Source organism: Balaenoptera borealis, assembly GCF_965194805.1.
Source record: "Balaenoptera borealis genome assembly, chromosome: 14".
Lineage (NCBI taxonomy): Eukaryota > Metazoa > Chordata > Mammalia > Artiodactyla > Balaenopteridae > Balaenoptera > Balaenoptera borealis.
The window spans coordinates 51629868-51656775 of record NC_138875.1 but is presented as its reverse complement, the minus strand read 5'-3'; the positions used below and the strand labels follow the sequence as shown (position 1 = coordinate 51656775).

Sequence of the window (26908 nt, the reverse complement as noted above, 5' to 3'; positions counted from 1 at the left end):
ATAAATGTAAATTTTTCTGGGGAAAAATTTCTGAAAAGGAATTGCGACCTTTGAAAACTTAAGATGTACTGTGAAGTTTTGTAACATAAAAAATGCGGGAAAAATTTCCTAATTGTAACAAATTCTTTACAGCCAAAGACTTTTTATCCCAGTGAAACCATTTTGGACTTCTGAATTCCAGAACTGTAAGATAACAAATCTGTGTTATTTTAAGACAAAAAAAAAACCTTCCATCTCTGTAAGTACTGTAAGTACGGAGCATAGCACAAGGTCTGACTAAATTTTCCTCTATATCTTACTACTAGAGTAGAATTTTTCTCTCAATAAAGCATAAGTTTCTTTTTGTTGTTAAAAAAAAAAAAAAGGAAGAATTTCAACCAGAAAAAATATACACAGGCTGCTCCAGGAATTAGAATTTGGACCTCTGGCTTCCAGGTTTTCCACGACTTGTAAGTGTGATCTTACAACATGGAGGGGTCAGACCTTTCAACAGCTACCGGGGCAGATAAAATTCATGATGACTGAATTTTCCATACTCTTCCAGGCAGTGTGGAGACAAGGTGAGAACCAGCTACAAGGGCGGTGCTTCCTTGTGTTTTTGCCATCTCTTGAAGTATTTCTTTAAAATCCTTTCTTCAGAAAGAAAGGAAACTAATTTTTACATCCTAGTTAGGTCTGCTAAAACTGAGGATTCTTTCCTCAGGAGATATAGCAATAAGTGATGGAAATTGTACCTGGTTCTGGGCACTGGAGAGTATAATCTTATAACATTCACATGGTTGCTCAAATCTTTGGAAATTATAATTAGCTCTCTTCACTCCCAAGGAATGTTCCAGCAGTTAGCTGAAAACTTTAACCAACAGCCCTAAGGGATGGACAAACTTCACACATGTCCCTGGGCTGTGCCCTTTCTTCTAGGTCAGGGCATCTAGGGCTGGGATCATCTAGGGGTCATCTAGGTCATCTAGAGGTGGGAGTAGGAAGGATGCACAAGTACAGAGCAGGAGGCTCTGTGTAGTAGAAAGAACGTGGTCAGGCAAACCTTCCTATTTAGAAGATTTATATCCAACTCTAAAGCTAGTTGATTTATATCCCAACTCTAAAGCTAGTTTGCAGTGAGAGCTCAGTTTTACATTTATAAAATGGGGATAAGAATGCTCAGAAGGCTATCGAGACAATTAGCTGAAAGAATGAATACGCAGCACTTGGGGTAGCACGTGGCACACTGAAAACAACAACACTCAATAAATGTTCTCCTTCTGGCTTATCCACACATAACACCAAGTTCAGATGCCACTAGGAAAGATTGACAGATCCACCTACATAAGATGGCCAAAACACCATAAAGAAAATGAAACGATGATTAGCAAACCAGGAAAAACACTGGCAACATATAAAACAGGTTGGAGTTTAATATCCTTGATGTATAATGAGTGTTTACAAATCAATAAGAAAAAAACCAACTCCCCAAAAGAAAAAAGGAAAACATTCAAAGGACAGAAATAGGTAATTTTCTCTCTCCTCTTCCTGTCTGTCTGTGTATGTGTGCGTGTCTCTCTCTCTCATACACATACACACACACACAAGAAACACAAATGGCCAGTAAACATGTGAAAAGTTATTCAACCGCCCTAATACTAAAAGGACTTTAAAATAAAACATTGATATACCAAGTTTTGCCCAAGAAACTAGTAATTTTTAAAAATGGTATCTTATATAGGGGGTCATAAAATTAATGCCTTCATATACTGCTGTGGGATATAAATTGGTACCTTTCTGGAGGCTACATATGTACTACTTGACTACACTTTATTATTTATTATTATTGTTGTTGAGGTATTTAAAGATTTCTATGGTGATGCTTCCATTTACAAGTGGAATAAAACTGCTTTTGACCTCATTGTTGATCATCAAACATTCTTCAGCCTGGAGCCCTCCCCCTCCGCATACCTGCATGGTTCACTCCTTCACGTATTCAAATCTCTGCTCAAAAGTCGTCTTAACCATGAGTCCTTCTTATCCACCCTATATAAAATAACAACCCCCCCCCCCCATCCACTGGCCCATACTCAGGCACACACATATACACATTATCCACTTACCCAGCTCTATTTTTCTCTACACCTATTACATCATCCAGTTACATTTTTAGTTGTTTCTTGTCTGTCTGCATCAATTAGAATGTAGCTCTACGAGGGCAAGGATTTTTGTCTGTTTTGTTCATTATGCACCGCTTACACCTAACACAATACCTGGCATATACAGTAGGCACTCAAATACTTGCTGAATGAATCACCATGTATTATTTTTGAAACTTAAAAAAAAAGTTTTCCCTTCTCTTGCTAGTTTGGTACAAAGCAGCAAGATACATCAGGAAACTGCAGTCATGACCCTAATTCACATTTCTTCCTCTGCTTTTCTCAAGCGCTTCAGAGACTTTGCCCTGAACAGAATTACTGGTGCTTACAGCTAATCAGTTGTCAAAGGCAGGGATGCAAGCAAAAAGTTCCATATCCTGCCATCTGCCTGTTTGAAATGGCCCCAATGCGAGAATCCTAAGAATTTCAAATTCAATAAACATTTGTAACGATCATGGTGTAACCTATAACTGTGACAACAAAAAACCAACTGCATTAAAAAACAAACATGTTTTTCTTCAATAGACATGAACTTAGAAACTTGAAATGGAGGCAGTTATTTTGTTTCCTATAATAATTTATCTCTTTTTCTTATTAAAAAGTGGTACCTTCCATGTTAGAAAAGTTTGAAAACACAGATTATCAAGAAAAACATTATAATTACAATCCTACTACCCAAAGATAACCACTGTTAATACCTTGTTACATCTCCTTCCAAACAGCATATCCATATGCACATATATGAACATTTCAACAAAAACGGGATCCAATTGCACAGGTTGTTTTATAACCTGCTTAACATCTTTCCATGTCAAAACAGTCATCCCCAATTTATTAATACTTGAATACCAGGCTACTGCTGGACATTTAAGCTTATCCTAGGTTTTTACTATTCTAACACAGTAATGATTATCCTTGAATATATTCTCTGCTCATATTTATGATGTTTTCACAATGTTCAGAATACATTTCCTGAAGTGGAATTGCTGTTCAACGATACACACGTTAAAGTTTGTAACTGGTTACAGAATTGCCTTCCAGAGACGCTATACTGACTCATTCTCTGCTATGATCTGCATGTTTATGTCCTCCCAAGAATCATATGTTGAAACCCTAACCCCTAGTATGATGGTATTTGGAGGCGGGGCCCTTGGGAGGTAATCAGGTCATGAGGATGGAGCCCTCATGATGGGATTAGTGCCCTTGTAAGAAGAGAAACAAGAGAGCATGCCTCCTCTCTCCATCTCTCTCTCTCTCCCCCTCTCTCTCTCCCACACACACACACTACCACCATGTAAAGATACAGGAACAAAGCAGACATCTGTAAACCCACAAGAAACCCTCAACAGAAACCAAACACACTGGCACCCTGATCTTGGACTTCCCAGCCTCCAGAACTATGAGAAATAAATGTCTGCTGTTTAAGCTACCCAGTCCGTGGTCTTTTGTGACAGCAGCCTGAGCTGACTGAGATGCTCTTTGGCAGCTCTAACACTGCATGATTCTGAGACACTCAACAGCCTGAGCATTAGGAACAAACGAGGCACATCTATTAAGGCACCTCCTCTCCACCTTTAATTCATAAGGTGGCACCATCTGGGCCTTCTGTGCTGGTTTATTCTTACATTGTTCTACGTGCCATCAAAGGAGGCAAGATGGGATTAAATCCTGAGGAGGTCCTGACAGAATCTCGAGTCTCTGTGGTGTGAGGGCTGAGCCAGCGTGTGTGTGTGTGTGTGTGTGTGCGCGCTACAGGGTCTGTTTTGAAAATTGTGGTGATACACAATTTTTCCTACGTGAGTTATAGGCACAAATGTTGCATCTTGTGTGCATCGTGTACTTTTTCTTTTCTGCTTGTGCACTCTCTACTGTCCCTAAGAACCCTGATGAATAAAGCATTTTACAAGAAGCTAACAATAGTCTGTTGGCATGAATCATAAAGCTGTTGTTATTGAGATGAAGGCTAATTAAATTAAAACATTTGTTTTTCAAATAGAGAATGCATTATTGAGGGAACATCTGCTCCCTGAAAACACTCAGTTTATCTGTTCATGGGAGCCTGGCGGGATCCTTGAGCTGAATTCTTAAAAATTCTCTGCGTTATACTGACACCTAGTGACCGCAAAGCAGTTTCCAAATGTGAAAATAACACCTGACCAAGATACCAGAGTTGATGTGTTGACTATTGATTGGCACTGCCTAAAACAGTAACACACCTTATAACTGTAAAATCAGTATTTGCTTTACAATTCAAAAGGACTTCTGCATACATTAACTTCCTACTTACAGAAGACGCCTAATTTCATCTTTTTGGTCCATTCCTGGTGAATATGGTCCTCCAAGTGTCTTACTCCCTTTTCTCGCTGCTTCCTCCTATTCTTGGACCTTTCTCCTTCATTCCTTACTGTCTCCCTGACTCACAGAGGGCCACACTCCCTTGTCCAGCTCTAATATTACTTAGACCCAAGAACCCAGTGATAACACCGTTTCTCAGAGAGGATAGCTTAGAGCCGGGAGGCAGCAAACAAGGGCCCGCGGGCTAAATCCCACCTGCTGCCTGTTGCTGAAAATAGCATTTTATTGGCACACAGCCACACCCATCCGTTTACGTTGTCATGGCTGCTTTCCCGCTACAACAGCATATTTGAGTAGTTGTGACAGAGACTGCATGGCCCACAGAGCCTAACACATTTACTTTCTGGCTCTTGTTTGCTGACCCTTGATTTAGAGTAAGGCAGCTTGGGTCCCAACGTCTGGAACTTTCGAGTGGTGGTACCCTCGGGCGCCTCACCCCTCCCCTGGGAGGACCAAGGCTGGATGTGCAGTTAAGTGAGCCTTAGGAGACAGATTGCAGGCATGGCACAGAACAGAGAAGTCAGTACTAAGAAATATAGTCCAAAAAAGAAAAAAGAAAAAGAAATATAGGCCACCCAGGTCCCCGAATAATAAGTGAGGCAGGATAGAAGAGGCACATATCTCATCTCTAATAGATGTGAGAAAGAAAGAAAACCCAGTACAAGCACCTTGCCCGTGCACAGTCCACGAGGGCCTGCAAATCCAAGCTAATGTGCAAGACATAACTCCTTTGATCTCAGTCTGGGGAGGTTTACATTTCACACCATGGACTTAAGAGGCCAGAAAGGGTTATATGGACTCAGAGTGACTTCCACACGTGGTGTATCTATGACAAGTCGTGAGTTCAGCAGACTCCTATGCACTGAGGGGAGTGGGCATGACCTGCAGGTGTCAAAGGTCAAAAAATCCCATCCCGAGAAAGACAAACACTGCATGGCATCACTTATACGTGGAATCTTTTTTTAAAAGTCAAACTTATAGAAACAGAGAGTAGAAAAGTGGTTGTCAAGGGCTGGGGGGTGAGGGGAACAGGGAGAGTTTGGTAAAAGGGCACAAACTTTCGGCTGCAAGATGAATAATGTACATTGATTACTCATGAATGATGAATAATGTATCCTATGAGGATCTAATGTATAACATGTTGACTACAGTTGATCACATTGTACTGTATAACTGAAATTTGCTAAGAGACTAGAACTTAAATGTTCTCACCAAAAAAAAAAAAAAGATAAATATGTGAGGTGCTGGATGTGTTCATTAACTAGATGGTGAGAATCTTTCACAATATATACATACAGTAAATCATCACATTGTACACTTTAAACATCTTAAAATTTTATTTGCAAATGATACTTCAATAAAGCTGATACTTCAAAAACTCCTGTCCTTTTACCATCACTGGCCTCCTGGACTCCCCCCAGGTACCACCCCAATCATCACACCAACACCAATCAGCTTTTATTCAATATTTTATCCTTTTGGTGGCTCTAAGCATGTTTCCTGAGGAAGTTTTGAAAGTTCACTGTATTATCCCCAAAAAGTAATTTCAACATATGTATATATGTAAAGCATTCCTCTGGAGAGAAAACAACTGGGAAGAATATCAAAAATACATGAATTTGAGGGCTTCCCTGGTGGCGCAGTGGTTGAGAATCTGCCTGCCAATGCAGGGGACACGGGTTCGAGCCCTGGTCTGGGAAGATCCCACATGCCGCAGAGCGACTAGGCCCGTGAGCCACAGCTGCTGAGCCTGTGTGTCTGGAGCCTGTGCTCCATAACAAGAGAGGCCGCGATAGTGAGAGGCCTGCGCACCGCGATGAAGAGTGGCCCCCGCTTGCCACAACTGGAGAAAGCCCTCGCACAGAAACGAAGACCCAACACACCCAAAAAAAAAAAAAAAAAAAAAAAAAACATGAATTTGAGAGCTAACTTTCCTCTGTGAGCAGAGATGACTTTTTAGAAAACTATAAGAGTCACTCAAAATGAAATATCAATACATCACAACATGATTTGGGAAATTCCAACCACCAGTAGCTTTCATAAAGGTGGGCTAGCTCACTTAAAAAACAATAAATAATCAATAATTAAAAAGAAGTACAATCTCGACCCTGATTATCTCACTATTCATTTCTTTAGGGAGAAGGCTGAGTTAATTTGGAGGTTTTATCAAAGATATTCGTTATGCTTCCCCAGCAAAGACTCTTAATGTAAAATTATGGCGTGAGGGCTTCTTCATCTATTAGAAATCTCTGGTCACAAAGGTATTATGGCATAGGTTTTTTAACTTAGAATTTCTCATACTTGAAAACATTGAGAAGCAAAATTTTACTCTCATATGCATAGTGGACAAAAAGTGGCATGTAGGTTAAAGATTACTTTCAAAATGTTTTTATTTAAACATGCAGCCTGGTAATATAGGTGCCAGGAGATGGCACCTAAAGTCTCCAATGAAATCATGCCTGAGTCGGTCCTCAGCGATGGTTCTAGAATCTAATAGAGTGCCACGGTCTCATTGTGCTACCAGACTTCCAGTCAGCTGAAACAGGTCACAGTGTTCATTTAGGATAACGTTTTGGAAATACAAAAAGCTTTCAGCACAGGACTTCCAACATCTGCTAGAAAAATCACTTCAATGCTCTGCAAAGTCTTGGCTACAACAGTTGCCACCACATAATGACAAGCTTGTGACTGAAAACCAGTGCTATCTTTCCCAAGACAGAGGCTTCCAGGGCATCAATCAACACCCGGTGATAACAACTGGCTGCCAGGCAAACATCCTGGGAGAAGAATGATTCCATCAGATCACTGGGTGGAGTCAATACGTGATGTGGCCAGAGGCTGACCAACACAGCAAGTATGGCCTCTTTGCAATGTAAGAAACATGGCGTCAGGGTCTGTGACTTGTTTGCAAGGGAATCTGGGATTCTGCTGCTGTGCTCCAGGCTACAAGGACAGTCTAAGTGAGCTCTCTATGGCATATGCTATTAAGGACCAATTGGGGGCCCACCCTCCAGCCCCATCACTATAACTCCATGATGACATTCCATCATGCCATCAGGGACTCCAAACTGTCTTCCAGCTGTTGTTTCCATTTTTAGTAGAGCCCAACCTCTGCTATCTCTGCACAAGTACACAGTCACACAGCAAAGCTGGGCTTTGGTTCTCTAATGACATCATTGGAAAACCAAGCCCAGTAGGAAACAGTAGCCACAGCAAACACAAACCCAGCCCGGGCACACACAAAGGAGCACAGGAGCTGGGTCCTTGCTGCTTGCTACCTGCTAACACCCCTTTGCCCAGGGCCCATGGTAACAGGAAATCCTGAGCTGTGACAGCAGTTATTAACCACAAGACCCACTACAAACTAAGACACTAGAATCTTTGACAAGAAGCTTAACTGAGCTGACATCATGTGTGCGTGGCTGTGAAACCACCTAAGGAAGTCCAGGGGATAGAGGTGAAAAAGTCTCTGAGAGATTTAGCAAGGGGACCAAAAAGGGATATGATTATGGCTCTTCTGAGATGGGTGGCACCTAGCATCATGCAATTTAAAGGGACAACAGTGTCTAGTGGATCCTTCTCTGTCAAGGACCACTTCTTCCAGGAAAAGCATCTTGAGAATCTTTGACTTCACCCAGTTCTACTAGTCATCCCCTCTAACCCCCTTCATACAAATATGAAGAATTCCATCAATGGATGAATGGAAAAACAAAATGCGGTATACAATGCGGTATATAAACAAAATGTGCTCTATACACGCAATGGAATATTATTCAGCCTTAAAAAGGAAGGAAATCCTCACACATGCTTCAACATAGATGAAGCTTGCAGACATTATGCCAAGTGAAATAAACCAGTCACAAAAGGACAAATACTGTATCATTCCATTTAAAGGAGGTACCTAGAATAGGTAAATTCATAGAGACAACGTAGAATAGAGCTTTACCAGGGGCTTGTGGGGGTGGTGGAAGGAAAAAGGGGGAGCTATTGTTTAATGGGTACAGAGTTTTTGTTTAGAATGGTGAAAAGGTCTGGAAATGGATGGTGGTAATGGTTGCATAACATTGTGAACGTACTTAATGCCACTGAATCGTACACTTAAAAATGTTTAAAAATGGTAAAATTTATGTTATGTATATTTTACATACAAAAAAATGTTTGAGTATGAACAATGGCATCGCTTTTAAGAAAATATGACTAAGGTAATGTTTATTTTATTTTAAATTTTTTTTTTTTTTTTTTGGCCGCACCGCACAGCCTGTGGGATCCTAGTTCCCCGACCAGGGATCGAACCCAGGCCCTGGGCAGGGAAAGCACAGAGTCCCAACCACTGGACCACCAGGGAATTCCCTAAGGTAATGTTTAAATGACCATTATGAACAAGTAAATAATTCACATCAGAAATTATAAGATAATCATAGTCAGGAACACTGTAAAAGTGGAAGATCCATGTTGATCAGAAGTGGACCCCAGTCCAAAATCTGATGGCCAATTCCCTGATTCTAGTCCAATCTCTTGCTTCTGTGGAGGAATACATTCAACTATTTGGAGTCAAAATGCTTCATCATTTAACTAAATCTTAGAACTAAATCTTAGAACTATCACAGGCCTTGTGAATTCAGGGCTCCTATTCGTTTAAATGAAGACCCATTCTCATTGAACTATCCACCATAACAATGGAGTATAAAGTAAGACCTGTGCTTAATATCACATATAAAATCCCAAAATTTTATATTTTGGGGTTTTATCAAGTGGAGGACACTCTACCATGGAAATGTAAAATTATGACTTAATGAACTACTCCTTTGGATTAGTTAAGCATCTTGCATGTGATAGTCTTTCAGAATAGGGACTGTGAAGTAATAGGGTCAGGGAAATTAATCCACACCTAAGTTCCCAGGGCCTCTCCCTTGTCAAACTTCTTCATACCAGTGTTTTGCTCTCCAGTTAAATATCTTCAGAAGAAGCCAAAATTATTAATATTTATACTGGACTCATTCTCGAAGCTTCTCCAGAGTGCCAAGCCAAGGGATGACTTAGCAATGAAGCAGTTAATCTAATTCATGGAGAAGTTGGGCAGATAACTTGGACCACAAGGCAAATGATTTGGCCTGATCATTCAGTTGGGTTGTTTACCTTATTCATGTAAAACTTGACTTCATTTTCTTTTCATTTTGTGCATCATTTCAGGCAAGGCATGATGTTCTCAAAGAATCATGAGGATTTATTTGGGTGAGGCAGGACTGAATAGCCAATTCGGATTACAATTTTGGTTGAAAAATGTCATTGTCTTTGACATTTCTTTCAAATCTATTTGAAAAGCGGTCTTAATAGGATCATAACAACAATGTGTGATCTGAATCGGACCCTGGATCAAATTTTTGTGGAGAGGGTTATAAAGAATATTACTGAGAAAACTGGCAAAATATGAATCGGTCTATACATGAGATAATAGTATTGCATCAATGTTAACGTCCTCATTTTGATAACTATTGTAGTCCTGTAAGAGAACATCCTTGCTCTTAGGAGATACATGCTCAACAATTCAGAAGTAAAAAAAAATCTGCAACTTACCTTCAAATAATTCAGAAAAAAATTACATATATACATATATGTATGTATATATCAAGTAAAACTGATAAGAGAAGCAAGGTGAAATAATAATTGGGGAATCTGAGTAAAGGATATGGGACTTCTTTGTACTATTTCTAACTTTTCTGTAAGCAGGAAATAATTTCAAAATTAAAAATTTACCCCAAAAATTTAAAGCTGATTTAATAACTTATTCATAGAGGTCCTATGATCTAAAACAAAGCCAAATTAATATGGTATTATAAATTGTACATCTCAATTTATTTTAATATTATAAGAGTGGCATTATTAACCAGGAAAACACTACTTGAGCTCTATTTGATTACAAAATCATTTAATTTCAAGATTAGAAGGGAATTAAGAGATCATACAACTCAAATAAACACCCGTGTTTCCCAATGTAACACCAGAAGAAGTTAAATAATACACAAGGAAGCTGAGTATGAGTCATGAATCAAGCACAGAAGAGGTGGCCCTACCTTGAACTGCTGTTGATCTCCGCCCAGCCCAGTTTCCATGACACATGAAGCAAAAGTCCACCAATTAATGTCTGCCACCTGAAAAGGATAATGGCCAATGTGAATTTAACAGAGTGCCATGGTCTCAAATGCCATCCACCCCCAGCAGATCTGTCGAGTGACACAAATATACACATGTGATCCTTCTTACAACTCCTTTCTCCCACTTTCTCCAAATTATTATCCCAATTCTCAGACCCATCCTTCTCAACCTCTACTATTCCCTGAGTCCAGCTGTACCAGTCAGTGTTGACACTGATGTTCTCCTCTTCTTATTCTAGACTTTTCCTGAACAATCTCACCCACAGCCACCACTTCTCCATGACCTCTGCACTAATGATTCCCATATCCCCCTTCTCACGAGGATATGGCCACCCTGATACCCCACAAGATCCCGATGATAACATGACTTAAAACATTACCTTGAACTTCCCTCTCCCCATCCTGGTCATTCTCCTACCATCCCGAATCAGCCAAACCAGAAACCTAGATGTCATCCCAGCCCTCCTCTGTCATCACCTCCCTCAACAACTTACAAAATCCTATTGACTTTATCCCCGTAACCTCTCTGAAACCCGAAGCCTTCCCCTCCATCCCTCTGCTTAATTCAGACTCTCATGATCCCACACCTGGACCATAGCATCAGTTCCCTAACCGGTCCCCCTCTCTCCAGGGTTGCCCGATACCATCCATTCTCCATCCTGCAGCCAAAGGGTTTGTTCTAAAATGCAAACCTAATTGTGCTCCTCGCTTGTTTTAAAAATGGCTGATTCTTCCTGGTGCTGTAGGCAGCAGCCCTCAGCCTCTTTTCTGCTGCAACACACTTGGGGTCATGAAGCTCACGTGAGACACATTTCCTCACGTGCAGAGTTTAGGTGGAGTACAGGTGACAAGATAAACACCCCTCCCTCTCCCACTGCAGAAAGCACAGCAAAATGCCAAATGAGTGACCAGTACTACAGGCATAACTATATCCTGTTCCACACTAATTGCTTTTACTCTATTTTTGGTGAGTCATTCATAAATTTCAAAACCTTATTTTTAGTTATGACTTGAGACACCTACCTCGGAGGTGATTACAGCACACCCATGTGTTGGGACACGACACTGGAGAACCCCTGGTCTACAGGACCAAGTCACTTGCATGTGACATAGAAGCCTTCCAGGACTTGCAGCTGCCCCTCTCCAGGGTCAGCTCCTGTCCACCTGCCAGTGGCAGCCACATTCCAGCCACAGCGAACAGGCCATAGCCCCTGTAATGTGCCAGGCCATTTCATACTTTTTAGAGTTTGCACATGCGGCCCTTGTGACCCACAACGTCTTCCCTTCTCCTCCGGGTTGGTGGACACCTGCTCATCCTGTAAGATCCAGGTGTTATGCCTCCCTTGTGAAGACTTCAATGACACCGCCAGGCGGAGTGGGCAGATATGGGTCGTGTCCTCCAACAGCTTGGTCTAGAGCAGTGGATCTCAATTATGTGGATCTTCCCTCCCAGGGGACATTTGGAGACATTTTTGGTTGTCACAACTGGGGATGGGGGAAGAGTTGCTACTGGCACCTGATGAGTAGAAGCCAGGATGCTGTCCCACACCTTACAACGTGCCGGACAGCCCTCCACCACAGAGTTATCCAGTGCAAAATACCAATGGCGCTGAGGCCGAGAAACTCTGGTCTAGAGGCAAGTAAGCTAATTAACCAATAATTACAATAAAGTGCGATACAGTCCTAATGGGAAGAGTACCAGGTAGCACAAAACACCCTAGCAGAGGCAGTCAATCCAGTCTAGGGGGTTGGGTGACTCTTCCTAGAGGAAGTAAATTCAAGCAAAAGCCTGAAGCCTGTTCAAAGCGGGAGGCCCAGAATGGACCAGGGCCCACAGGTAAGAGAGATAATGGCTCCGGCAAAGCTTCTTAGAGAGGTTCAATTGGCCTGACCTTAGCATGTGAGTACTCGAGGCGGGGGCTGGTCACGAAGGGCCATGTCGATCGTCAACGAGCTGGGGCTTCAAACTGGGGACCCACTGAAGGGTCTGCAGCACGGGAGCGACACTGCCACATTTACCTTGGGGAAAGCTCTGTCTCTTTACAAGGGAGAGAATGTTTGCTGAGAGAAGCAAGACCAGGGGCCAGGAAGCAAGTTAGGAGTTGTTAGGGTGATTTAAGAGATGATAGTGGCCCAGGAAGAGGCGACGAAGAAGGTGGACAGGTTCTAAAGATGTTTAGAGGTCCTAGTTGGGGTGAAGACGTTGGGGTGAAGGAGACAAAGAAATCAAGAATAACACAGGTTTCTGAGTAGGGCGACTGGATAGAAGGTACCATTCACCACAGGTAAACTGAAGAAGAAATGAGCAGGCCCTGGGAGGGCAGGGATTTTTCTTTCCTTCACTGAAGTAGTCCAAGTGTCTAAAACAGTGACTGGCATATGCATGCGATCAATTTTCTTAGAATGAGTTATTCTGCCCTACTATGTGCCTACTGTGTGCCTGGCATGGTTATAGGCATCAGGGATACGCCAGTGACAAAATGGATTTTTCTTGTTGTTTAATTCTTGTATTTGTAGACCTTACATTCTATCGGGGGAGGTGCATTCAGTCTGACATCTACAGAGAAGGTGGGGAAAAGGCAATTCAGGTGAAAACATCACCTTTTCCCACTAACTTCCCTAAGTCCCTCTACCCGGAGAGAAGTGAAAGGACAATCAGGATCAGAAAATGAGAAAACAGGGACTTCCCTGGTGGTGCAGTGGTTAAGAATACGCCTGCTAATGCAGGGGACACGGGTTCGAGCCCTGATCCGGGAAGATCCCACATGCCGCGGAGCAACTGAGCCCGTGCGCCACAACTACTGAGCCTGCACTCTAGAGCCCGCGAGCCACAACTACTGAAGCCCGCGTGCCTAGAGCCCGAGCTCCGCAACAAGAGAAGTCACTGCAATGAGAAGCCCACGCATCACAACGAAGAGTAGCCCCCGCTCACGGCAACTAGAGAAAGCCCGCGTGCAGCAACGAAGACCCAGTGCAGCCAAAAATAATAAATAAATAAAACTAAATTAAAAAAAAAAGAAAAGAAAATGAGAAAACAATATCCCAGCTTTATTGACTGAAATATACATGATCATGGATGATTTTTTTTTAAGTTTTGCTGTGAAATATTATGGAGAAACGACCAAGTAATTCTAAAGTTCATCTGAAATAACATATTGGTGATAATATAAAGAACAAAAATTCAAAAGCATAAAAAAGTGGTGAAAAGTCTTCTCCCCTTCCCTGTCCACTATCTGCACTTCCCTATCCACCACCTTAGTGGTTCCCTAACGTAACCACTCTTACTAGTGTCTTCATCTTTTTTTTAAATAAGGAAAACATACACACATTTCTACTTGATGGTAACGTACTATACTGTTATGGACTTGCTTTTGTTCTCCATTAAATGAATCTTGAAGACCTTTCCTTGTCAATACACAAGAGTTTCCTTATTTTTTAACATTTGAATAGTATTCCATTAGGAATACAATATAATTTATTTAATTGGTTCTGTATAGATGAAAATTAGGTTGTTTAAAAAATGCTCTCTGGGACTTCCCTGGTGGTCCAGTGGTTAAGAATCCGCCTTCCAATGCAGGGGACAAGGCTTCAATCCCTGGTCGGGGAACTAAGATCCCACATGCCGAGAGGGAACTAACACCCGCAACTGAGACTTGACACAGCCGAATAAATAAATATTTTTTAAAAAAGTCATTATTAAAAAAAAAATGCTCTCTTGTGGATGGACCTAGAGACTGTCATACAGAGTGAAGTAAGTCAGAAAGAGATAAACAAATATCATATACTAACGCATATATGTGGAATCTAGAAAAATGGTACAGAAGAACCAGTTTGTAAGGCAGAAATAGAGACACAGATGTAGAGAACAAACGTATGGCCACCAAGGAGGGAAAGTGGCGGGGGAGGGGGGGATGAATTGGGAGATTGGGATTGACATATATACAGTAATATGTATAAAACAGACAACTAATAAGAACCTGCTGTATAAGAAATAAATAAATAAAATAAAATTTTTTAAAAAAATGCTCTCTGTCACAAACAGCTGCAATGTTTCACATGTACATCTTTGTACATATTTCATTTACATAAATGCAAGTAAACCTCTCAGGTAAATTACTGGAAGTGGAATTGCTGGATTGAAGGATTCAAACCATTGCTATATTCTGCCAAAGTGCCAATCATAGATATTGTACCAGTTTGCCACCCATGATCAATATATGAGAGCACCTGCTTTCTACATCCTCATCAATGTTACGTTATCAAATTTTGAAGTTTTATTTTGCAAATCTTGTTGGTAAAAATATATCTCAATACAGTTTAAAATTATATTTTCTTATGAATGAAGAATATCTTTTTATAAGTTCAAGAGCCCTTTGTAGGTAGGGATTTTTGTTTTTGATATAAAGGTCTGGTTTTAGTGCACTGGGATTGTATAATTGCTTTATATTTTTTAAAAATAACTGATGTTTTATTCATGGTGAATATTCCATGGGCATTCGAAAGAGGGGCATAATCTCTATTTTCAAGATAGAGTTTTATATTTATCTATTAATTGTATTATTTATCAAATATATATATATGTTCTAGTGTTTTGTTGGTCCAATTGATCTGTCAGGGAAAAATAGTAGTAAATTTGTCTCCTATCACTAGTATGTTTCTATTTATCCCTGGTATTCCTGCTGTTTTTATTTGACAAATGACGATGCCCTGTTGTTTGGTTGATAGATATTCATCATTATTTTATTTTCACTTTGAACTGCATGCTCCAGCATTATAATGTGTCTTTTCATTTTGAACTGCATTGCTTTAGCATTGTAACACAGCTTTCTTCATTTGCTTAATGTTTTTGTCCTGAATTCAACCTTGATTGATATTAAGATCTCTATCCCTGCTTTTCTGTGTGCAATTGTGTGATACTTAAAAAAAAAAAAGGAAAAAGGGAAGAGGGATGGCGTGCTCTGCCACATATTTAAATGTTATAATAATGAAAACAATTTACCACTAGCCCCTTTCCATAAAAACTGACAAATAAAAAAAAAAAAAACAAAAAAACAAAACTGACAAATAAGTGCTCAAAAATAGACCCTAAAAAAATGACTTTACATATGATACTAACGACCCAAAGGCAAAAGGAAGGATTATACAATAAAATATACTAAATGGGGCTAGTATAAATAAAAAACCATTAGGGGAGGAATGATTTCTTCACATTGCACCATACACTAAAATAAACGGATCATAATTAAGAATTGAAAAAAGCTTTAATGACATATAGGTGAATATCTACATCGTCTTGTGATAGAGAAGAATAAACATAAAAACAATGGTACCTATCACAAAAGAAATGATCAGTTTAAAAATAAAATATATATTTTTTAAAAGAAGGGGGCGGGGGTGGAGGTTTGAGGTGAGAAGGGGAAATGTGAACGCCAGAGCGCTCCATGCTGCCTCTACCATTTCTCTAGACTGTTGACCCGATTCTACATCATTTTCTATCTTCTTTCTAATAATAGCATCGCTCAGTCACAAGATCACACACTGGATTCATCTGTGTTTCTCTCTGCTGCTTCATTCCTACGTTCAAACAATGAATTCTCTATGATGTCACTTAAAAAAACTAAATAATCAAGGTAATTATAAACAAAATGAAATGGCAAAGAAAAAATTGAAAAAAAAAAGAAATTCCAATAGATATGATAGAAAAGTGGTTGACATCCTTTAAATATGAAGAATTCATTAAATAATAAAAAAATACTAAAAGCCTAGTAAAAATAAAAGGGTTAAAAAAAGAAAAAATAAAAAAGGGTAAAAGGCACAAATAGACAATTCACTAAAAAAAGAGATACAAGTGGATAACATAAGAAAACTGTCCAATTTCATGAATAATCTAAGAAATCATAAGACAAAATAATGTGATACCATTTTTTGCTCATGAAATCAGCAGAGAGAGGGTAAAAGTAACAGTCATGGTTTGAGTACAATATCATAGAAACTTTCATACACAGGCTGGGTTACAATGTAAATTGGTAAAAAGATTCTGGAAAAGAATTTTTTAATATTCAAGCACACTACTAAAGAAGTTCATGTTCTTTAATCTAAATTTCTTATATAGGAATCTATTCCAAAGAAATAGCTAGAAATTTGGCAGATTTGAATGCAAAAAATGTCTGAGAACATTGTTGTGTTTATACCCCCAAAATGGGACACAATTCAAATGCCATTTAATAGAATGACTAAATAAATTACACTATGTCTATCTAATGAAAAAATCTATGCAGTCATTAAAAATATTTTGAAGAACATTTAATGATGCTGGTTGGACATTTCCTACAAATGTATATAAAGCGCATAAAAGATACTCACCCTTGGAATAATGTAGGGTAGGTAAATTTCAAGACAGACAGGACATACTGAAAAACAAATACCAAATTAATGGACATTTTCAAATTATAGAGAGTTGATAGACCATATAATCAAAGAAATCCCTACTAAAGAAACATAAGTATACTCAAGTTTCAAAAAGGCTTTTTTTATTCCTCCCCAAAAAATCACACACTGGGAAAAAAAATGACCTTCCAATTCATACTAAAGAGAGGGACTAAGTGAAGTAAGTCAGACAGAGAAAGACAAATATCATATGCTCTCACTCACATGTGGAATCTAATTTTTTTTTTTAAAGTGATACAAATGAACTTACTTACAAAACAGAAACAGACTTACAGATATCGAAAACAAACTTATGGTTACCAAAAGGGAACGTTGTGGGGAGGGATAAATCAGGGGCTTGGTATTAACATACATACCCTTCTATACATAAGATAGATAACCAGCAAGGACCTACTGTATAGCACAGGGAACTCTACTCAATATTCTGTGATAACCTATACAAGAAAAAAATCTGAAAAAGAATGAATATATGTATATGTATAACTGAGTCACTTTGCTGTACACTTGAAACTAACACAACATTGTAAATTAACTATACTCCAATAAAATTTAAAAAAAAAAAAAAAAAGAGAGGGGGGACTTGCTTTCCCCAGGGTCACCAGAAGCCTGACCATCTCTCAGTTGGGGACGCAACAAAGTGGAACACACAGCAGCTGGGCCAGATATTGTGGACATCTGATCCCTCAGCATCTTCCCAGACCCCAGAAGTGCCATGTTATAACTGCGGCAGCTCCAGAGAAAACCGGACAAACCCCTGGACACTGTCTGTTTTCTCGGGGTATCCACTTTATCTACTGCCCAGTTTACCTAAAAATCCACCGCCTTCTATGTTTCTCTTCAAGTAAGAACTGCACCCTATTCATTCTTTCCTTTGTTTTCCCTCCATTTTTAGGGTTTTGTTTGGTTTTTGCATTCTTAGGATTTTTTTTTCTAATTCTTCTTAGGTATATTACATTTTTAGATGTGTTTTTTAAGGATTTGTTTAAAGCCAACTCAGCTAAGGTCAACTTGTATTTTTATTATGTCCTTTAACCAAATTTACAGCACATTATAAATGGGAGAACTGTATTTTATCTTTCTGGGTATCTTTTTCTATTTTTTTCTATGACTGAACACTTTAAGAATTTTTTAAAAGCCTAAAAACCATTAAATGGCTTTAAGCAAGGGTTCTACTGATACTTCACATGATCTGAAAAGCGCAATAGACTGGTGTTGGGCAAGTTTACATTTATATTTTTTTTCCCCATGGATTAATCAACACGTAATTCCCCTTGTATGAGCTCCTAAATGCCACAATTATGGTTAACTACCTGTGCTCTGGTCTGTGTTTCCTAGGAATGGACCTTCATTCTTCTCTGAAGTGTATTTACTCACACAATTCAGTTTGTTCCCCTCCACTTTTCCATATTTTCTTTGTAAAACTGAGACAGAGAGAGGATTGAGCATGTGGGCCATGACCTACATCATCCTCAACAATGTTCATGACGATAACAAATGCTCATTTATCGCTATCTGTTAATAGTTCTTTTCCAGAGAAGAGGGTTTTATTCTCAAGAGGGAGTGGGGAGAGAGCAGTCAAGACCCTACAGTGGGGGAAGGTGGTCCTGAGCTCCCTATTGCCACTTTGGCTTGGTGTCCACCCTGGAGTCCAGGACAGGGGGTGATGCCCCACTCTAGCCCACAGGGATCCAACATTTCCCTGCATGGTACCAAATCCAAGGCCAGCTTCTCCCTCCGAACAAAACAAAAGCATGGTACCACTGCTTTTCTGCCTCTTCATTAAAAGGGTTTTACGACATTAAACAAAATTAAGTTTACATCTTATTTTTTTATATAATTCCATGAAAAACTCTTGAATATACTGGAAGTGCCTGGGATGGAGACATAGAAAAAATAGGTTTGAGAATCAGTGGTGTGAGGCAGAGATGGAGATGGATTGATATCTTCTATTTAAAGGTTTCTGGAACCTTGTGGGGTTCTGGGGCAGGGGCATGTTTAGAAGAGAAAGCAGGATGTGTATGATTTCTTCACCTACTCTTCCTCCTCGAGGGAACAGGAGCCAATTGCTTTTTCTTTCCTTAAAAAGTGGTCCACATATCCAAAAATTAAATTCACCAGTCAAAAAATCCAGTTTCCCAGGAGATGTAAAGAATGCATTACAGGACGAGAAATGGGGACAGTACCGTCCAACAAATCTTATTTCTAAAAGAGCATCGTACACAGAGTCGTTTTCTTCTCCATCGTCATCAAGAACAAATCAGATAAAAAGCTGGAGGCAACATTTGTTCTACACACGATTTGGGGATTCAGATCACCCACGGGCAGTCATCAGCACCCCGCCCCCGCCCTCCTCACCTTGTTCGTGAGGTAAGAAGCCAGGTAGCAGGTACAAAACGTGAGGCCGACCACGCACCTCCTCATGCACATCTGTTAATTTGCGCCCCTTCCCGGGGACCCCGCAGGAGCCCCACGGCCGACGCGCGAGCCGCGCCACCGCCGCCGCCGCTGCTAGGACCGCCACGTGGCTGCGAGCTCAGCCAATCCGCGCAGGGACCGCCCCCGGTGCTTGCCTCTTAAAGAGGCCGCGCCTTCGCAGGCCTCATAGCCTCGCGGGGGGCGGGGCGGCACTCAGCTGCCTAGGACAGCGGAGGGAGGAATAGGTCCACCAGGGCTGCGATCGCCGGTAGAGCAAGAGCGGACAGTAGTCGTCGTAAAAAAGTAGAAAATGGTAGAAGTGGGGAAAAAAGCAGCTGACAGAACAGTTCACAACAGTCCATTAGCATTTAAAGGAAAAATGTCCAGAGCTAGCTCTAAGCGGTGGGAGCAAAATGTTGTTTGTGCTTTACTGAATTTTCCCAATTTTCTTCATCGAGTCTGTACTATTTTTGCAAACGACACAAAAAAGCTAACAACAAGAAATGTTATTTTAAAAGAAGGAAGGCTGAGGGGGCAGGAACTATAATCAGTGTAGTTTTTTCTTTAGGAGAAGTCAATCCAATTGCTTTGAAATTTCCATAAAATGAATCCTTCCAGAAGTAGAGTTTCAAGCACAGCCCCTATTCCTAGTCTCTAGGGAGGAAAAATGACCTAGTTAGGCTTCGGGCAGACAGTAGTAAACATGCACAAAAACATACTGAGGGACTTTGTCAGGAACTAGAGGTACAAGTGTCGGCACATATAGAAACACACAGATTTTTAGAAATACCCCATGCACCAGGAAGCCTTCACTCTTTTTTATCTGTATGCCCAATGTAAAATTGCTTATCAAACTGTATTATCCAAGAAAATACTGGATATATTGTCTCCACATAAAACACAAATAAACTAAAAAGTTAATTTTCCTTGACAATATTTAGAAAACCTATTTCAGAGCTAAACAGTCCTTACAAAGAAAATTTTTGCCCGATAGAATTTGCTTGAAATAAATGGTTGTTATATACCTGAGATTTCCCTGAACTCTTTTAAGAGGTGAACAAATTCAATTCAGGCCTTATTATTTCCTAGTTATTGCTTAACCTATTTTATTTGACAAAATTTGCTTAACAAGCAGGAACAACCAGAACAGTAAAGAACCATGCAAATAAAAGTTGACTTTTGTAGCAAAAGTGCTGTAGATCTTACCAGAAGTGTTGATTTTTCCAAAGCTGCATTATTCTGTTCCACAAAACAAACTAAACTAATACTGAATAAAAATGAAATTATCAGGTCTTACATTGATAAACAACAAGCTGCTATATGTGAGACTGTGTTAGACCTTCTATTCACACAAAAAGATTTAACTAGTTGTATTGTTAATTGAGATCTTTGAGACCAAAGGGTCATAGTCATTAATTTACTTTTTGAAAATTGACTGGTAAGTGCTCAAAAAATGTTTCTTGAATAAACGAAGAAGGGAGCTTGGATTAAACAATAACTTGTGGGGTTTTTCCCCTCACAAATCTTTTCTAATAATGAATTTTTTGACAGCACACGTGGACAATTCTCAAAAGACAGCAGAGCGGCTGCACACTTTTTGAAACTTCCTAAATTCCCCTTAGGAAAAAAGAATATCAATATCTCTTATGAATATAGATGCAAAAATCCTCAACAAAACACTAGCAAATGGAATCCAGCAACATAAAATAGGAGTATATACCATGACCACATGTGATTTATCCCAGGAAATGAGGTTGGTTTAACATCCAAAAATCAATTAATGCAATACATCATATCAATAGAGTAAAGGACAAAAACCACATCACCATCTCAAATAGAAACAGATAAGGCATTTGACAAAGTTCAACACCCTTCCATAGCAAAAACATAAAAAGAGGAACTTCCCTGGCGGTCCAGTGGTTAAGACTCTGCGCTATCACTGCAGGGGGCACGGCGTTCAATCCCTCATCAGGGAACTAAGATCCCACCAACATGTTGCAAAGCACGGCCAAAAAAACAGGGACTTCCCTGGTGGCAAAGTGGTTAAGAATCCGCCTGCCAATGCAGGGGACGCGGGTTAAAGCCCTGGTCCGGGAAGATCCCACATGCCGTGGAGCAACTAAGCCCGTGCACCACAACTACTGAGCCTGCGCTCTAGAGCCCACGAGCCACAACTATGGAGCCTGAGTGCCACAACTACTGAGCCCTCGCGCCTACGGCCCGTGCTCCGCAACAAGAGAAGCCACCGCAATGAGAAGCCTGCGCACCGCGACGAAGAGCAGCCCCCGCTTGCCGCAACTAGAGAAAGCCCGCGCGCAGCAACGAAGACCCAACGCAGCCAAAAATAAATGAATAAATAAATAAATAAATTTTAAAAAAACATAAAAGAAATTAGAAAAAAAGAAAGGAACTTCCTCAACATAATAAAAGTCATCTACAGTTAACATTATGCTTGATGATGAGAGACAATGCTTTTCTCCCTAAGATCAGGAATAAGACAAGGATGACCATTCTTGCCACTTCTATTCAACATTGTATTGGAGGCTCTATCCAGGAAAATAAGGCAAGAAAAAAACTTTAAAGGCATCCAGATTGCAAAAACTGTAAAACTATCTCTGTTACAGATGACAGGATTTTGAATACAGAAAATCTTAATGAATCCACTAAAGAAATACTATTAGAACTAATAGATGAGTTCAGAAAGGTTGCAAGACACAAGATCAAAAAGTCAACTGTATTTCAATACACTTGCAATGAACAGTGTGAAGAAGAAATTAAGGAAACAATTTCATTTAAAATAGCACCAAAAAGGGGAGTTACCTGGTGGTCTAGTGGTTAGGATTCGGCACTTTCACTGCTCTGGCCCGGGTTCAATCCCAGGTCAGGGAACTGAGATTCTGCAAGCCGCACAGCTGTGGCCAAATTAATTAATTAATTAATTAATTAAATATAGCACCAAAAAGAACAAAATATTTAGGAATAAATTTAGCAAAATAAGTGAAAATTTATACTCTGAACACTACATAACATTATTGAAGGACACTGAAGAAGACCAAAATAAATGGAGAGATATCCCATGCTCATGGATCAGAAGACTTAATACTGTTAAAATGGCAATATTCCCCAATTTGATCTACAAATCCAACACAAAACCCCATCAAAATTCCAGTTGGTTTATCTGTAGAAATTAATAAGCTGATCCTAAAATTCATATGGAAATTCAAGAGACCCATTATAGATAAAACAATCTTGAAAAAAACAAAGTTAAAGGACTCATAGTTCTTGATTTCAAAGATCACTACAAAGCCTCAGTAGTCAAGACAGTGTGATACTGGCATAAGAATATATATATATAGATCAATGGAATAGAAGTGAGATCCAGAAGTAACTCCTCACACTTATGACCAATTAATTTTTGACAAGGGCACCAAGAGAATCCAAGGAGCAAATTTAACCAGTAGTTCCAGGACAACTGGATATCCACATGCAAAAGAATGAAGGTGGACCCCTGCCTCATACAACATACAAAACTTATCTCAAATGCTAAGTGAAAGAAGCCAGTCACAAAAGACCACATGTTGTGTGATTCCATTTAAGAAGTAGCCAGAGTGGGCAAATCTATAGAATCAGAAAATAGAAATAGTGGTTGCCTGGGGCTAGGGGAAATGCAGAGTGATTGCTAATGCGTGTGGGGTTTCTTTATGGGGTGATGAAAATGTTCTAAAATTGATTGTGTTGATGGTTGCACAACTTAGTGAATATACTAAAAAATCATTGTACACTGCAAATGGGTGAATTATATGGTATGTGAATTATACCTCAATAAAAGTGTTATAAGAAAAAACAGAGCCCCCTAGCAGAACCACATCCCATGGAGACCACCAACTTCAAAACTAAGGGAAAGAGGATAATGACAATCCTTGAGAGTGCTAGGATTGGAAGTGGCCATGAGGGGTAGTTCTGGTACTATTCTGTTTCCTGATGGTTCCATAATGTGCTCACTTTGCAATATTCATATAGTTGTGTATGTATTACTTTGTATTTTTTTGTATGTGTATTTTACTTCAATAAAAAGCACACAGCACAAAGAGACAAAGATATGGAAAATATGAAAATGTGGTTAAGAGTCATGGTGGACAGAATGAGCAGGTCTAATTCTATTTAATATGAATTCAGGGACTTCTCTGGTGGTCCAGTGGTAAAGAACCCGCCTTCCAACGCAGGGGACGTGGGTTCGATCCCTAGTCGGGGAACTCAGATCCCACATGCCACGGAGCAACTAAGCCCATGCACCACAACTACTGAGTCTGAACGCCTCAACGAGAGAGCCCACATGCCATAACTAAGACCTGACTCAGCCAAAAAAAAAAAAAAAAAAAAAATGAATTCAGTAAAAAGAGAATACATAGAACGTGAGAGGCATTTTTTCCCAGAACTAATGTAAGGTATGAATCCTCAGATACAGTGAATCCTGAGCAAACCAAATGAAAAGAAATCCACTCTTAGACATACTTACATATTCAAATTCATATTTTTATTGTATTAAAAATATACAACACATAATTTGTTATATAATCATTTTAACCATTTTTAAGTGTATAGTAGTGTTAATTACATGCACATTGTTGTGCAACAGATTTCTAGAACTTTTGCATCCTGCTAAACTGAAATTCTATACCCACTGAACAACTCCTCTTTTCCTGCTCTCCTGGCTCCTGGGAACCACCATTCTACTTTCTTTCTACTACTTTGGAAACCTTATCTAAGTGGAATCAATTACATGTATTTTATTAAAAATTATTCGCCTTTTGTTTATCCTTTATAGTCAGAACATTACATCAATTTTTAAAAAATAATGTGCAGTAAAGAGAACAGAACAAAATATTTGTTATTAGAAAATGGCAATGGGGAATTCCCTAGCAGTCCAGTGGTTAGCAGTCTGGGCTTTCACTGCCAAGGGCTTGGGTTCAATCCCTGGTCAGGGAACTAAGCTCCCACAAGCCCCACAGTTTGGCCAAAAAAAAAAAAAGAAAGAAAGAAAATGGCACTGGGTTGCATAACGTTCAAAAACCACTGTGTCCCAACTGAACCTAACTGACCTATATCCATAACATCCCACTCTAGAAACCTTATGAAAATACTGAGTCATCACTAAACATATAATGGACTTTCCTATCCTTATACCTAGTCTTATACTGTTCCTTCCAGCTAAACTAGCTTTATAGCTTCTCTCCAAACTTCGTGGTCTAATTTGGTAACACCTCCTCCATGAAGCCTTTCCACATCTCATCAACCCACAATGAATCCTGACACGTTCATTGTCTATAGCTGTCATGTGGCAATTAATCATGCACACTTTCGAGACAGAAGTGTTGTGTTATCATTCAATGTTGTTATGTGAATATGTTATCTCTCCAACTATATCTCACAGTTCTTTTTTTCTCCCACAGGACTTTAGGAATATCCTAGGCAGTTAGTAAATATTTGCTGATTGCCTGAAACAGCTACTTGCAAAATAGACTTAACTAATTTCAATAATAAAGACTAAAGAGCTTTATTTCTGTTCCCTTTAGAGACTGAAGAATCTGCTGATTCCACGTGCTGAGGCAGTGCAAATTCTAGAATAGCTTCATCTCATCCAGCGAGTTTATCAACAGATGATAGGAGTAAAAACTGGAACTAAATCTTTTAAACATTGTGCTTATTCCACTTCATAGCAGAATGGCCTTTACCCCATTCAAGAACTCACTATTAAATAGCATAGGACTAAACAAACAAATAACATACAATAACATGCTATCGTTGGTAAACCCCATTTTTCCTATTAATCATATTTGTAAATGTAAACTGTAAGTATTGTAAATTTCTATTGTCCTTTTTAAGGAGCACATAGTTGGTGGCATCAGGTATATACCTTAACTGTTGACACACACCATTAAAATTGTTAACCCACAAACTCTGTTCTAACCTGGAACTCCAACTCAGGATGAATAAACTTCCCTTGTCCCCACAGCCCGCCCTCTCTCTTCCCTGTCTTGAGTAAAACCTTAGTGTCCTCTGAGACTATTCATTTTTGTCTGGTGTGCAAGGCAGGGGTGAGGGCCTGCACTCTTTGCTCTCTCCAGTGCAGCTCCCAAAACATGATTCCTGCTGCCTCAGGAATACAGCTCTCCTCTGGCATCTCTGCCCATCCCGCTGTCACTGTCTCTAAGATTCCCTAGCAGCAGCATCTACTAACCCCTCTGGATTACAATCTGCACATCTTCTGAAGACCAGCACCTGCTCACACTCTTCCAATTCCACCCCAAGCCCTGCCATCTTGCTGGGTAATTTCAAGGCCCATGTGCATCACCCATCTAACACGCTGGCATTTTACCCTGCTCCCTTAAGCTTCCCGACCTCATCCTCACCATTGTTTCACTGTGGTTTCCTCTGATCTGGGAATAACCTGCATCTGCTCTACCCCTAAAACCCTTAAGGAGTTCACTCACACTCTCTCTCTGAGCTGAAGTTCACTTAACATAAAACTAACCATTTCAAAGTGTAAAATTCAGTGGCATTGAACAGATTCACGATGTTGTGCAACTATCAACTGATATCAAGTTGCAAAACAGTTTCATCACCCCAGAAGAAAACCCTTTACCCATTAAGCAGTCACTCCTCGTTTCCCTCCTCCCCACCGCATTCCCTGGCAACCACCAGTCTGATTTCTGTCTTCACTGATTTACCTATTCGGGATTTTTCTGGTCACGTTATGAAAATCTCCCTACAAAATACTGTATGAAAACTCTGTGCTTCCAATGCAGGGGGCGTGGGTTGGATTCCTGGTTGGGGAACCAAGATCCGACACGCTGCGGGGCGGGGCCAAAAACAAAACCAGAAACAAACAAAACCTTTTATTATGCAGTTCTCCTTTTGCTCAAAGTTACATAACACATTTTACAAAATTTCACATTCCACGCCCCGTCTCCTTCCGACAACTGCAATAAAAACAAAATCCGACCGTCTTCTTCAGTCTCCCCTCTCTAAACCTGCCATTTTCTGTCTCCCATACCATCCCAGTTTAGAATTCACCCGGGAAATAATGCATGAACAGAGAGCCTGATTTGCTTGTTTATTTATAGTCCATGAAGTCGGACTCCGTTCAACGAGATCCAACTGCCCTCTCGGGCAACCGGGTAGGCGGGTTCAGGGACAGGGTAGAGCCTGGCCAGAGGAAGCCACACCCATCCGCTGCTCTCCCGGGCAAGGGCGGTCGCCACCACCAGTCCCGGGCGCCGCGAAGCGACCGGAAGTGCGGTCCGCCGGGGGCGGGGAACGGTGACCCAACGCGGAGCGCGGGGAGGCGGCCAATCGGAAGCTAGCATTCAAGCGAAAAGGGCGGAAGAGAAGAGGTCTAGT

The 26908-nt window shown here is 40.2% G+C and overlaps 1 protein-coding gene across 9 annotated transcripts in view; it reads right to left on the bottom strand.

Moving 5' to 3' along the window:
* The window catches only part of TMEM241 (transmembrane protein 241), a 112277-nt gene extending 85618 nt beyond the window's left edge, over positions 1–26659 (bottom strand). For all 9 annotated transcript variants that reach the window (XR_014234003.1, XR_014234004.1, XR_014234005.1 and 6 more), the window contains exons 1-3: positions 19448–26659; positions 17009–17055; positions 10565–10642 (exon numbers count right to left, since the gene is read on the bottom strand). Coding sequence is in view for 6 of the 9 variants with exons in the window: in XM_082353601.1 (XP_082209727.1) it covers positions 10565–10642; positions 17009–17055; positions 19448–19519 (197 nt within the window). In the remaining 3 variants the exon portion in view is untranslated. The remainder of the gene's footprint in view (positions 1–10564; positions 10643–17008; positions 17056–19447) is intronic.
* Between the last annotated feature and the right edge of the window lie 249 nt (positions 26660–26908).